This window comes from Ovis canadensis, chromosome 3 (genome assembly GCF_042477335.2).
Source record: "Ovis canadensis isolate MfBH-ARS-UI-01 breed Bighorn chromosome 3, ARS-UI_OviCan_v2, whole genome shotgun sequence".
NCBI lineage: Eukaryota > Metazoa > Chordata > Mammalia > Artiodactyla > Bovidae > Ovis > Ovis canadensis.
This window is the reverse complement of record NC_091247.1, coordinates 19,242,225-19,256,298: the sequence shown is the minus strand read 5'-3', so window position 1 is coordinate 19,256,298 and position 14,074 is coordinate 19,242,225. Positions and strand designations below refer to the sequence as shown.

Here is a 14,074-nt window from a genome sequence, read left to right as displayed (position 1 = left end):
AGTTATGACCAACCTAGATATTATATTCAAAAGCAGAGACATTACTTTGCCGACTAAGGTCCGTCTAGTCAAGGCTATGGTTTTTCCTGTGGTCATGTATGGATGTGAGAGTTGGACTGTGAAGAAGGCTGAGCGCCGAAGAATTGATGCTTTTGAACTGTGGTGTTGGAGAAGACTCTTAAGAGTCCCTTGGACTGCAAGGAGATCCAACCAGTCCATTCTGAAGGAGATCAACCCTGGGATATATTTGGAAGGAATGATGCTAAAGCTGAAGCTCCAGTACTTTGGACATCTCATGCCAAGAGTTGACTCATTGGAAAAGACTCTGATGCTGGGAGGGATTGGGGGCAGGAGGAGAAGGGGACGACCGAGGATGAGATGGCTGGATGGCATCACGGACTCAATGGATGTGAGTCTGAGTGAACTCCGGGAGTTGGTGATGGACAGGGAGGCCTGGCGTGCTGCGATTCATGGGGTCACAAAGAGTTGGACACGACTGAGCGACTGAACTGAACTGAACTGATCTTTCTCAGCAAAAACACAGCTAGATGGAGACAGATCTGCACCCAGGCCTGTCTCAGGTGCTCCAAGGTTTTGCATCTCAACAGCTAGGATAGATTCCCTAGTATTTTTAAAGACAGCAGGGTCAACTGTGAGAAAAGCAAGTGTCGGGGCGGGGGGAGATGAGTTTGGTCATTTATAGGTTGGGATGCTGGTTAGACAGATGTCAAGCAGACAGCTGGATATAGGAATTTGAAGCCTGGTGCATAAGTGTAAAGGAGAGACAAAAATGCGGGGGTCTTTATAGTAGAGATATCATTTTTATCTAAATCACAAGGCTGGAAAAGATCACCAAGGTTATGAAGAGAGTACAAGAGGGGTCAGGGAGAGGAACGAAGACAGAGAAGGAGCAGTGAGGTTAAGAGGAAAGCAGGGTGGTGTGGCCTGCAGGGGAGCCATCGACCCTGTCCAGGGCTGCTGATAGATGACCCTGAGGAGCAAGAACTGAGGCCATCAGGCCACCTCTGGTGGGGTGTGGATACACAGCCCCAGAACAATGGCTTAGCAAGAACGTACTCACATTACTTTCCCAACAAAGGTCCGTCTGGTCAAAGATATGGTTTTTCCAGTAGTCACGTATGGATGTGAAAGTCGGACCATAAAGCAAGCTGAGCACCAAATAATTGATGCTTTTGAACTGTGGTGTTGGAGAAGACTCTCGAGTCCCTTGGACTGCAAGGAGATTCAATCAGTCTATCCTGAAGGAAATCAGTCATGAATATTCATTGGAAGAAGGACTGATGCTGAAGCTAAAACTCCAATCCTTTGGCCACCTGATACGAAGAACTGACTCATTAGAAAAGACCCTGATGCTGGGAAAGATTGAAGGCAGAAGGGGACGACAGAGGATAAGATGGTTGGATGGCATCACTGACTCAATGGACATGAGTTTGAGTAAGCTCCAGGAGTTGGTGATGGACAGGGAGGCCTGGCGTGCTGCAGTCCATGTGGTTGCAAGGAGTCGGACACGACTGAGCGACTTAACTGAACTGACTCCAGAAGCAGGCCTGAAGGCTATGGCTCCTGGATGTTCTTTGGAAGTCTGGGCTGGGGGTTGGGGGGCGGGAAGCTGCTGCCTCCCATCTCCACTCTTGGCACACGGAGAGCCTGAGGACAAGGGCCACGGTTACCCGGCACCATGGTCCTGGTTCTGCCAAGGCCAGTCCTAACATCAGAGCGGCCAACATGGAAACTGCCTCTTCACATTATTTCTTTCAGAAAGAATCCTCCAAAGAGCCCGAAGGCCAAACAGAATCCCAGAAAACAAAGAGGAGGGGTGGTGGTCAGGCACTGGGTGCATTACAGTACAGGACACAGGTCCAGTTTGCAAATCGAGAGTTTTATATGATTCAAAGAAAAGTTACATCACACATATTCATTTAAATAGTATGTCAAAGTCTGTTACATAAAACATAATTCTGAAACATTTAAAATTTTATCATTGAAACTACTTTAAAAGGCTCAAAGTCAAAAAAGAACAAGCAAAACTGCTTGGGCAGTAAAGTGCTCTAGGGGCCGTGCCTCCCGCATGCTCCTCCAACGCCCTGGTGCATGGAGGGACCCCATGCTGAACACGCCCCATAAGGATCTGGTTCTCATGTTGCGTTTTTCAGGTGAAGCTATTTTCCAACTTACAATCTTTCCATCAACAACAGAGGGCCCAAAATGTTGTTTACAGAAGGTATTTCAAAGTCTCATCAGGAAATGGAAGTGTAAATAAAAACCCTTTTTCCTTTTTTTTTTTTTTTTTAGCACACCTATTCTTTAGAAACAACACTGTTCAGAGAATGAACTTCATTCAGGGTGACAAGCAACCAAACACTCAAGAGACGTATTATCCACCAGAACCTTAGTCAGACCAATACTATTTTGGGTTAATTATGAAAAATATCCGAATTTAATGCTATTTACAGCATACACATAGAAATGTTTATGCTGATCTAGGGCATGAGTGGGAGAAAGGACAGCGTGGTGGGGAAACAAGGGCTATGTACATTGAATTCTGGTTCTCTTGTAATTGTAGTATGTCTCACGACCAGTAGGAATGCTTAGCTATAGAAGTGATCAAAGACACAGAAGCCTCCTAAACACAGCCAGCACTTACAGACCTGTATGTCAATCAGCGGTTGATACTAAAGAGTAACTTAATGCGTATCAAGTGACATACAGTGAATGACCGGGTGAGGGCCATTAGACTAAAAAAGACCTGAACACAAAGCCTAATTGTACGTATTCAATATTTCACCTTTTACCATCATTTTAATAAAGGCAAATGAAAATAAATAAGCAGCAAAGACAGAATCTGATTACATACAGCATGACAAAAACCATTCCCAGGCTTGAAGGGCAGAGTGACATTACCATGTCCCTTATGTACATTCTCTTGCCTGGGTTCCCAAGGCTGCCCAGTGGAAGCAGTCTCAGCAGCTTCCTGGACACCAGGGTGCAGTCTCTACAACGCTGGGACCTGTGCTCATGGCTTCAGTGAGGCCCGTGGTCTCTTCTCTAAGCAGACTGCAAAATACCCCATTCCAAGTACTGTTGTGTTTGATCAAAACAACTCCCTTCCAACAAAGTGAATGAAAAGACAGCTTGGTAGGATTATTGCTGTACCATGTCACTAACATTCCCCATCACTAATACTCAACAAGCAAAGGAATTGGAACATGGCAGCTGGACCGCACACACAGCTACTTCACCTCACCTAAGTTTTCCTTAGGCGGAAAGTTCCTCCAACCACTAAGGACATCTGTTTCTCTAAGTGATTCTACCCACAAAACACTTGGGTAAGGCCACAGCAAAGGAAGTCAAAGGGACAGAGCAGCTGGGTCTGAGTGCTTATGTCATCTTTTCTTGGTGTCTGAGGTACGGACAGGAGGCTGTGAATTGACCACAGACACTTAGATGCTACAGCAGCTCTCTGCTCACTGCATATCTACCGATTATTTTAAGTTCATCTCTGGGCACAATCTTCACAAGTCACTCCACGGACACAGGTGACTAAGTTCTACTTAAAGAAAATTCTAATTCCTTGGGCTACATAAAGCCTTAAAGGGAACTGTTCTCTGGAATTTCCCTTGAGAGTATTAGGAAGAAGCTGCCTGCAAAGGTTTTCCTCCGCTCCCATTTCTTTAAGAGGCCCCTATTCAACTAGTTCTGATTTTAAAAACTCGTAGATCTAAAAGGCCTGATTGCAGAGTTGTAAATTTTTTTTTTGCCTGAATAATGTGTCAACTTTACCAAAAGCAGGGTTATTATAAAAATGTTAAACATTGAAAAGAAGATTTAAAAATCATCTATATAGAAATCAGTGATCTGAGAACCAACAATATCTTTTTTATAAAAAACAGTATAAAAATTAGTACCCTGTCTCAATCCTACAAAATAGGAATAGGAAGGTTGTAAAAATCCCAATTTTGCAAAATTTATTGCCAAACTGTGTGTCTGAATGCTGGTGATTTAGATTACCAAATTTTCTTCCATTTCCTTAAAAGAACTTCTGAAACTACAAAAGATACTGAACAGGGTCACAACCAAAAAAAGACAAGTTAACAGAACGTTCATCAGAATCAGCTCCCCTAGCCCTCAAGACAATTTTTTTTTTGTTTTTGGAGAGAAAACCATCACTTCCATGATTCCTGAAAAGAAGAAAGGCTTTGGAAAATTCCCGTCCACCACCCCCCGGCAGCCCTTTCAGGAGGAGGCTGGCGCGCACTCCGGCTCCGGCGGGCTCCCAGGGTCCTCTGCAGAGGCCACTCTGTTCAGCCTGCTGACCGCTGCCTGCCAGCCGGGGACCCTCTTGGTGGCCATGTGGCGCCGGGCGTGCTTTGTCAGGTGGTCGCTGCGCATGAAACGCCGGTCGCACACTGGGCATACAAATTTCTTCTCCCCGGTGTGAGTTCTGCGGTGGCGAGAGAGTTCATCTGAACGAGCAAATTTCTTGTCGCAGCCGTCCCAGCTGCAGCTGAAAGGCTTCTCTCCTGACGGGCAAGGAAACAGACAGAAACGTAAATGCCCAGCACCTTAGTGGACACGTTAAATCATGTCGTTTTAAAAATTTTGTGCGTGAAAACCTAAGAGGTAAGTAATATCCCACTATTCCAGTAACAGGTTATTTGCAAGTCAAGAAATCGTTCAAAACGCGTTTCTTCCTGCCACACCTAAGACACAACATGTCAGGGGCCCAGGATGTTGAATTAATCTTATCTTTACTTTATTTTTGAACTTTCTATTTTGTATTGGGGTGTAGCTGATTAACAATGCTGTGACAGCTTCAGGTGAATAGCGAAGGGACTCAGCCATTCATATACGTGTATCCATTCTCCCCCAAACCGCCCTCCCATCCAGGCTGCCACGTAACTCTAGGCAGAGTTCCCTGTGCTGTCCAGTAGGACCTCGGTGGTCATTCACTCTGAACAGAGCAGTGTGTACATGTCAATCCCAAACTCCCTAACCATCCCGTCCCCCTGCCAATCATAAGTTCGTTTTCTAAGTCTGTAAGTCTGTTTCATAAGTAAGTTCATCTGTATCATTTCTTTTCAGAGTCCACATATACGGGATGCCACACCATGTTTTCAAATTAAAATCTTTGACTGTGAACTTGGGGTAGGAGGAAGATTCTTGAAAAGAATCAATTCCTTTTAAAAAAAATGTAAAAGAATTCTTTTGCTCTCTGAAGCTGCAGATCTAAAAAAAAAACCCTCCCAGGACCTTCACTTCTTCTCAGAATCATTAACTCCATCTTCATGTCTGTTATTACACTGACGATGAGGTTAATCACAAGACTGGTGAGGATTCTAATAGCTAACCTCTTGTTGTCACAAGCTTCATGCGTCTGTCACTCGCTCCATTCAGAGCGCCTGGCAGCTGTCCCACCTGCACTGGGTCTCCCTGGAGGTACGGAGGGGAGCCAGGGAGCACTTGTCTGCAAAGTCCTCCCAGCCTTTTCCTGCCTCCCAAGGCCCTCACCTTGACCAGGCTGTGACCACCATACACTGCTTGTGCAACTTTGTGAACGTTCTGTTAAATGCTGTGGCGTACTGTCATGACCTTCCTCCTAGAAGGTTTACAACTTGTCTAGTTCACCCATCTGTGTACAGTTTAGCGCCCCCAGCACAGCACTTTGTATGATAGGTGGTGAATAAATGGTTCTGAGTGAATGAGTACTGAAGAGACATCAACTAAATCTTTGGTATTTTCAAAGCAGATTTAACAGGAAAATTCAGCACTCCAGTGGGTTTTTATGAATCACTCTAAGAAAAAGGGCTCGCACTTCTTGGATTTCAAAGACCCCGTGTTGAAAGCATAAGATTACCTGTTTCCAGGAAAACGCCACTGGTGGCAGCGTACCAGGTGGCCAGATGTTGGAGACAGACAACCCTTTGGTGTGGGATTTATAAAGTGTCCCGTGTTTTCAACTTGGCAAAAATGTAGCCTTTGCCCACTCTACCTTATCCTAAGGAAAACATTCTCAGGTTGGTACAGTGAAAAACCATCTTATCTAAAGTAAACTTACCCAAGGTTTCTATTTCTTACGAAAACTCCAATTCAGTGTGTACAAAGTAGCACCGGAATTTGATTCTTCAGAACCTTTATGGTTCCTGACACTTAAGAACTTTGGGAAACCTGAAGACAGCTTGCTTGATCACCTTATTTCATCCCATCCTATCAGTATTTCTACCAAGGGAAGCTGACCGAATGAACAGTAAGACGTCATCCCACTGCATCCTCAGATGTGGAATCTGTGTTTGGACATGATCTGAAGCTCACCTCTGTAGTCTCAGTGAGAAGTAGAGCTTGCCAAGTCAAGGAGCCACTTAGAGGTAACCTGTTCACACTAACCCTACAGCACCAATAATCAATCATGACTTTATTAGTCAGGCTCCTAAGACAGACACTGAGTGTATACTCAGTGAGATCAGACAAGTATGCTGCTGCTGCTTCTAAGTTGCTTCAGTCATGTCCAACTCTGTGCGACCCCACAGGCGGCAGCCCACCAGGCTCCACCGTCCCTGGGATTCTCCAGGCAAGAACACTGGAGTGGGTTGCCATTTTCTTCTCCAATGCATGAAAGTGAAAAGTGAAAGTAAAGTCGCTCAGTCGTGTCTGACTCTTCGTGACCCCATGGACCGCGGCCTACCAGGCTTCTCCGTCCATGGGAGTTTCCAGGCAACAGTACTGGAGTGGGGTGCCATTGCCTTCTCCGTCAGACAAGTATACAAGTAACAAAAACACAAAGGGACAACGTGGTGAAAAGCACAGCAAACCACTAGGGGCAAAGAAAGGAGGAGAGATGAGGAAATACCTTAAGAACTGGCTCTTACAGGGTTTTCAGTAAGTACAGACGGGCAGAGGGTGAACAGGGGCATCGTGCGGCTGCAAAGAGAAGGTGAAGCCAGAGAGGCAAGTTCTTCACGGGCCAAGTTTGGGGCTCATCTCTGAAGCACACAGCCCCTCCACAGCGCGGAGGGTGGTAGAGCTCCTATAAGGCCTGTGTTCCAGATGCAACTTCATTCCGCAAGTGGGAGCCACCACGGTCAGAGTTTTAATGTGCTAATTACAAACTGCTCTACCTCAAATGCATCTCAGAGTAAACTACCATAACCACTCCCTTCAGTTCAGCTTTTCCTCAGCTGTATTCTACAATTCACTGCCGTCCCCCAGGCCACCAGCAGACGCCTAGGGTTCTGTGACCAAGGGTGCTAATGAAACACATCTTGACTGCAGAACCCATGACCTGTTACTGTGCTTTCATGTATGAATGTGTATGAACCTTTCTAAGCTGAGTTTAGTGAGCAGACTATTTAGCCACTGCTACTGCTGCTGCTAAGTCGCTTCAGTCATGTCTGACTCTGTGCGACCCCATAGACGGCAGCCCACCAGGCTCCCCCGTCCTGGGATTCTCCAGGCAAGAACACTGCAGTGGGTTACCATTTCCTTCTCCAATGCATGACAGCGAGAAGTGAAAGTGAAGTCGCTAGTCGTGTCCGACTCTTAGTGACCTCATGGACTGCAGCCCACCAGGCTCCTCTATCCATGGCATTTTCCAGGCAAGAGTACTGGAGTGGGGTGCCATTGCCTTCTCCACACCAGCACCACGTAGCTATGTAAATGCAAACTCCATGAAAACGTAAAACTAGGTTCCTCAGATACACTGTTCACATTTCAAGTGGGTGTCACTGGTAGCTACCCTCCTAACGGACAGAGAACATTTCCATCACTGCCAAAAATCCTTCTGGACAGAATGGACAGGACTACAGAGAGATCACTAGGTCATTACAGTTAGTTTTCTTCTGTGACTTCTGAGTTAAAACTATGTATTTCCCAAAATAAAAAACCGAAATTCCTTTTAAGTTCAAATATTCTAGAATTTTCCACACTTTGGAGAGCTCTTTCCCCACAGTAAGTCTAAGTTGCACTGATACAGAGTGTTTACTGAATGTGAATGGACATTTTCTAAAATGCAAAGAAAAGCCTCCACTGCAATATGAAGAGAAAGAGGGTGCATGAGCCTCATCCTAAAAGCCTATCAATCACAGGTTCAGAGAACAACACTCTGAATGGAAGATTCTAGAAAAACCACTGACAGATGTACTAATGTTCACCCCAAGACGATCAAGGCTTTTCAAAACCAAAGAAAAATGGTCACCTTCTCCAGTGGGTCCCAGCTTTGCTCCCACCAAGAGAAGGCTGGACGTGTGTTTTCTAATCACAGGATCTGACCTCCCCATGCCCTACCTACCCTGCAGTACTCACCTGTGTGAGTGCGAAGATGAGCCTTGAGGTGGGAACTTTTGAAGTAGGTTTTCCGGCAGCCTGGGAAATGGCAAACATAGTTCCTCCTTCGGGAAAAGTCTACCTGAGGGGCACAGCTCTGACTGGATGCAATGAACACTGGAGCAGGGGCAAGGGGCAGGAATCTGGTGTTCCCGACAGGCATGCTGCCGGCTGAGCATGTGGTGGGCTGGGGGAGGGCCCCCTGGGGCAGAAGCAGCATCACGGTTCCCTGAGGCACAGACGTTCCCACGAACACAGGCGGGGGTGCGGGAGCCGCATGGGGCAAGACGGGCTTGACAAGCCCCGCAGACACCTGGGGAGGTGGCTTCAGAACAGCTGGTAACAGGCCACTGGGTCCAGTCACAGGGATCATTTGGCAGAGGATGGGGGGAGTAGAAATGGGGACAGAGATCAGAGGGGTGGCTTTCCTTGCCAAGTCGTTTTCATAATTCTTTGGTGAGCAGGTCTGAATTGCAACGGGCCACCCTGCCTGCTGGCCTTTGTTGGTGGGGATCAGGCCACTGGACTTGTGCGAGCAAGGCTGACAGGACACTGAGTTCATGCTGAGTAAACTGTCTGTGAGATGCATGTCCTGCAAAGTTTCAACATGTCCCAGGAACTGTGCTTCTCCTTCTGTGCAAGTTGGAAGCTGCTGTTCTTGAGTCTGGGCTGTGGGACAGGAGTGATGGGCAGAAGCAGGACTCCCGCCAGCGTGGCCAGTGATACCTGTTACCGTGGCCCTGCAGGGCGGGCTGGCAGCTGGCTCCAGCAGATCAGGTTTCAGACCAGGCAGGACCCCCTCTGCTGTCCTGCTCAGCACTCTGGCAGCCCCAGCAGAGGCTGGGGGGACCGCCACGACCACGGGGGCTTTGGAAGCAGTTACTTGGGGAGGAACAACTGTCCCAGTCAATGGTTCCAGGAGGTCAGGGCTCTGAGGAGGAGTCATGCACTTAAAAAAGAAAAGTACCATGTGAAAACGTTGTTCTGGTTAAATTTTAAGAAACTTACTTTGAACGTGTTGTCTCCCCAAGGCCTTCACAAAGAAGTATCTAGAAAAGACTGGTCGAGGTCTGCTCATAGCAGCACCCAGTGGATACAAAGGCTGTATCAGCCGCTCTACTTCCTAGCTTCCTCCCCTTTTCCTGCCCTCTCAAAGCCATCCATTTGCTCAGTTGTAAGAAAACCAGTGCCATGCTTGGCCTTGCACATCTAAATGGACAATTTAAATATTAGGACTACAAATGAAAGATGAAAATTTATGTTCAAGATGAGTGCTTTACATGATAATTTTAGATTCTCAAAAAACTAAAAATTCTAGTGGAAATCATCACACTTATCCACTAATCACATATGTATCCTGCACCTACTGAATGCAAAGTAAAACCTAACAGAATGATCCCTAAAAGGCCATGTTCCAACCAGGGGTTCTGTCTAAACCAAGCCTTTCTTTGTGTAACAGCCCCCCGCCCCAACAATTCCCACTTATTCTCAGCCTCCGAGGGGAAAATTCCAATGCCAAGTAACTCTGAGAGCATGAAGCAGGGCACCTCAGCCCAGGTGGGTGGGGGCGTGTGTGGTATGGTGTGATGTGTGTGTGGAGTGGTGTGTGTGTGGTGTGGTGTGTGGTGTGGTGTGTGTGTGTGGCGTGGTGTGTGTGTGGTATGGTGTGGTGTGGTGTGTGTGTGTGTGTGTAGAAAGGCTTGATGGAGAAGTGGTATCTGGGTAGAGGTGGAGGAGAAAAGAGAAGGAACCAGCATAAGCTAAGACCTGTGTGTCTGTCATGTGGACACACATGGAAAGGACAAGTGGACACAGGGGTGACCAGGCATTGGGGGCTGGGCCAGAGGAACTGTGTGGGAAGTGCAGAGCTCAAGGCAGACCAGCACTTCACCCTAGGATCAGAGCTGTCTGGGTAGCCAGGCCCACTACCTGGACAATCCTCTCTACTACCTACAAGTCCCTTCTCATCCCTCTAAGTTGGTTTTCCACACTCCTTTCAATACAAGCCTCTAGCCCAGGACAATCAGATTATAATCTCCAGTTTTGTTGGCAACTGACAGCTCTCAACGTCTCCAAGTTGACAAGCAAGTTTTCTCCGGGAACTTCATAGCTGTAGCAAGTTAGGAAAACCAAAACCAGTGCTTGACTGGACCCAACTCACCCAAGAAAGCTGGCTGCCACAGAGAGGCCAGGATTTCAATCCAGCTAACAAAGGCCACCTGGCACCAGAGCACAGGCCTTCCCCAGCTGCAGCTGTTGATCCTGACCTTGGACTAGGGTATCTGGGGGAACCAAAGCCCTGCCCTGCAGTTTCCCAGGGAAATCAGTACACTTCGCTTTCTCCCATCAATCTGCAGGTTTCAGTCGCTGGACATTTTCACCCCGTGGCTACAAACCATGATCAGCTGAAAGCTATTTTCAAGAGCAAAAGGAAGTTTTCACCCTCTGGACCCACACACAGGGAGGACATGAACTTGCTAGCCAGCATCAGGCAAATCTACCTAGGATCTCTTCAGCACATTTAATGAACGTACTTCAGTCACAGCACAAATTACTCCTCTCCTTCGCTCTTACCAGAGTTGACAGAGAATGGAAGTCCTTTGGTAGCTCAGATGGGGCTGTGTCCACATGCACTGACGTGGTGACATCCCCAGAGTCAGAGACGGGTGTGAGGGGTCTGATCTTCAACAGGTCAGCTTTCTGAGATCTCTGACCCCAGGAGCTCATGCAAACAAGAGCCTCCACAGCTTCCATGTCATTCTGCTCCAAGATGCTGCATGTGGACCTCTCGCTGTCGTGCCGTTTCCTCTCCAGGATTGACTCACATATGTCCATGATGTCAACCTAAAGGCAGAACAATAGGATGGCTACTCAGTTCCTGGAGACACAGGGAGGGGCACCCCAACAGACAGCATGGGGACACGCACAGGAGCCCGCCCAGCACCATGGGCAGCACGTGGATGCACTCTAGCTTTCAGGAAGGATGCCCACAGAGCAGCCGAGGACCACCGAGCTCCAAGACAGCATTCTGCCGACGGGAGGAGGAGGAATGAACTCAGCTGGCCAGTGGCTTTCACAGAAAACCTTGATGCTTAACAAAGGTTATTAAGTTCCTGTTTACCGTAGGTAAAATGAATAATAAGACTTATTTCTAGAGGTAGGAGCCTGTCTAGTACCTAACTGTCCCCGGTGGAGAAGAAAAGACACCCATGGCTCAGGTCGGCTGAGATGAGAGCACGGCCCTTCTGAGCCAGTGAAGCCACCAGAGTATCCCCACAGGCCCATCTGTGACAACCTTGGAGGATCCACACCAGGCAGGGCATCCACTGCTCAGCAGAGCTTGAGGCAGGAAAGCCCGTGCTGTTCGGTCCGGGTCCCCACAGCCGGGGGCACCAAGTCACTTCTGAGGCCACCAGGCCAGCGAGGGGACGGAGGAAAGTTTAAGATCCGCCACCAGCCGGAGGCCTGAGGGCTTTCCAGCGCAGCACCCTGTCTTTTTAAGCAAGAGAGGGGTGGGAAGCAACTGGAACGGATTTGTTCCCAAAGAAACTTTACATCTACGAAGATACACACTTCTAGTCAGTTCAGTCGCTCAGTCGTGTCCGACAATTTGCGACCCCATGAACTGCAGCATGCCAGGCCTCCCTGTTCATCACCAACTTCTGGAGCTTGCTCAAACTCATGTCCATCACATTGGTGGTGTCTGCCAACCATCTCATCCTCTGTCATCCCCTTCTCCTCCCGCCTTCAATCTTTCCCAGCATCAGGGTCTTTTCCAATAAGTCAGTTCTTCACACCAGGTGGCCAAAATATTGGAGTTTCTAGTCAATTTGCCTCAATACTCAACCTGTCCTGCCCACGTTGCCCCCCACCCAACCCCCAGAACGCAGGTAACGCTGCTGCTTTTTACAAAGGCTGCTCTGGCCCCGCTTCTGCCCGCTGCTCCGGGCCTCCTTGGAAGGAGCTGCGAACTCACAGACGTGGGGTCTGCCTCCTGCTTGGCGAGGAGGAACAGGGCGTTGCGGGGGGGCCCCCGGATCTCTCTCTAGGCTCCTCAGCGGCCCGCGCGGATCGACGACTAGGCCCCAGATGCAGCCAGCGAAATCCACGCGACCCTCAGGCCTGGACCGGAGACACCCCGAGGTAGAAGCGTGGCGCCCCGCCCCACGCGTGCAGCCTTCCCGCCAGCACTTGCCCCGCCCCTGCGTTCCCACAGCCCTCGCCCCGCCTCCACTTTCCCGCCAGCTGTTGCCCCGCCCCCTCGGCCTTCTCACCGCCCGCCGGCCGCGTTCCCAGTCCCCGCCCCTCCGCCGGCGCCCCGCCCCTCCGCCGCCTTCGCCCCGCCCCCTTGGCCTTTTCACCGCCCGAGGGCCGTTTCCCCAGTCCCCGCCCCTTCGATGGCACCCAGCCCACCTCGGCCTTTTCCCCGCCCCCGCCGGCGCCCCGCCCACCACAGCCCTTGCCCCGCCCCCACCCTCCCGCCAGCTTTTGCCCCGCCCCTCGGCCTTTTCATAGCCCGAGGGCCGCGTTCCCATAGTCCCCGCCCCTCCGCCGGCGCCCCGCCCCCGCAGTCCTCGCCTCGCATTCCCGCCGGCCGCGCCCCGCCCAACGGCCCCCTCCTCACAGGGCCTGGTGACGTCATGGCTGGAAATAGTCCCGCACCTGGGGGCTGGCAGGGCGGGGCCGCTGCGGCAGCGCCGGACAAAGCTGCGCGTGGAGCGGCACGAGGCACACGCCCCCTCCCCGCCCCTCCCGCCGCGGCCTCGCACGGCCACCGCCCCTCCCGGCGGCCGAACCCACCCGGGTTCCTAACGGTGCGCCCAAGGTGGCGGCGAGGCTCCGGGTCCTCCTCCACTCGCCGGGCCCGCACAAGGCATCGCGTCCCCACCTCGCCCCTCACGCCGAGGGGTGGCCACTCACCACGCGCGGCGCGTCGCCCGGGCCCGCGGAGCCCGGCGTGTGCATAGTGCTGGCGGCCTGGAGGCAACAAAGCGCCCGCGAGGCAGGAGCTCGGGGGCTCGGCAGCTGCCGCACGTGCGCGGCGGGCGGCGGCGGCGACCACCCGGAGTACCGGCGGCCGGCGCGCGCCTCCGCCCGCCCGCGCAGCTCTGCCCTGGCGCGGCCCTCGCGGCGCGGGCGGGGCGGGGCCGGGGCCGGGGCCGGGGCAGGGGCTGGAGCGGCGCGGGGGCGGGGCGCGGAGGCGAACCAAAACACGCCCCGCCCCATCTGGGCGGGGCCGCTCGGCGACAGCCAATCCGCGCCCGGCGCGTTCGCCGCCGGCCAATCGGCGCCGCGCCGGGCCGCGTGATCAGAGCCTGGCCGCGGCGTGATCGGGCAGGGCGGGACGCGGCACGTGTTTTGGTCGCGGCGACGGGGCGGGGCCTGAGGCCCTGGAAAGTAGGGGAAAGGTCTCGGCGGCGGCGGCGGCGGTGGCGCTGCGATGTGATGTGACTGCCACGGCTGCGGCTGTTGGCCGCACGGCCAGGCTCCGGGAACCGACCGCGCAGCTGGGGTGGGGGGAGTCCCTGAGCCTAAGGAGCTGGCTGGGGTGAAGGACTGCGCTTAAAGGCGATGGGGGCGGGGCACTGCCCGTAGCCTGCCAGAGGGCAGGTCCCCCTGAGTGAATCCGCACAGTGGAGGCGGCTCACCTAGAGGCCTCTATCCAGAATTTGCTTTCTTGAGCCCCAGGTTACGTTTCCTGCATCTGCTCTTTGCAGCAGATATCCAGAGCCCAAGA

At 51.3% G+C, this 14,074-nt stretch overlaps 1 protein-coding gene across 3 annotated transcripts; it reads right to left on the bottom strand.

Annotated features, from left to right (window-relative positions):
- Positions 1 to 1,879: 1,879 nt before the first annotated feature.
- KLF11 (KLF transcription factor 11) lies at positions 1,880 to 13,509 on the bottom strand. Of its 3 annotated transcripts, none has more exons than XM_069582590.1 (4): positions 13,258 to 13,509; positions 10,912 to 11,181; positions 8,317 to 9,286; positions 1,880 to 4,541 (listed from the first exon to the last, which is right to left on the bottom strand). In XM_069582590.1, the coding sequence occupies exons 1-4, from the start codon at positions 13,300 to 13,302 to the stop codon at positions 4,255 to 4,257; spliced, it is 1,572 nt and encodes a 523-aa protein (XP_069438691.1). In that variant the 5' UTR covers positions 13,303 to 13,509; the 3' UTR covers positions 1,880 to 4,254. The 3 variants fall into 3 exon arrangements, with proteins under 3 accessions (XP_069438691.1, XP_069438692.1, XP_069438693.1); XM_069582591.1 differs by having other exon boundaries at positions 13,138 to 13,489; XM_069582592.1 differs by lacking the exon at positions 13,258 to 13,509 and adding an exon at positions 12,314 to 12,545.
- Between the last annotated feature and the right edge of the window lie 565 nt (positions 13,510 to 14,074).

Bases quoted from the DNA above. Each gene is read 5' to 3' on its own strand.
- KLF11 (XM_069582590.1), bottom strand. From the start codon at position 13,302: ATGCACACGCCGGGCTCCGCGGGCCCGGGCGACGCGCCGCGCGTG. The intron at 9,287-10,911 runs GTAAGAGCGAAG...TTCTTTTTTAAG, and splicing joins TCCATTCTCTGTCAACTCTG to TGCATGACTCCTCCTCAGAG. The intron at 4,542-8,316 runs GTGAGTACTGCA...CTTGCCCGTCAG, and splicing joins TCATCTTCGCACTCACACAG to GAGAGAAGCCTTTCAGCTGC.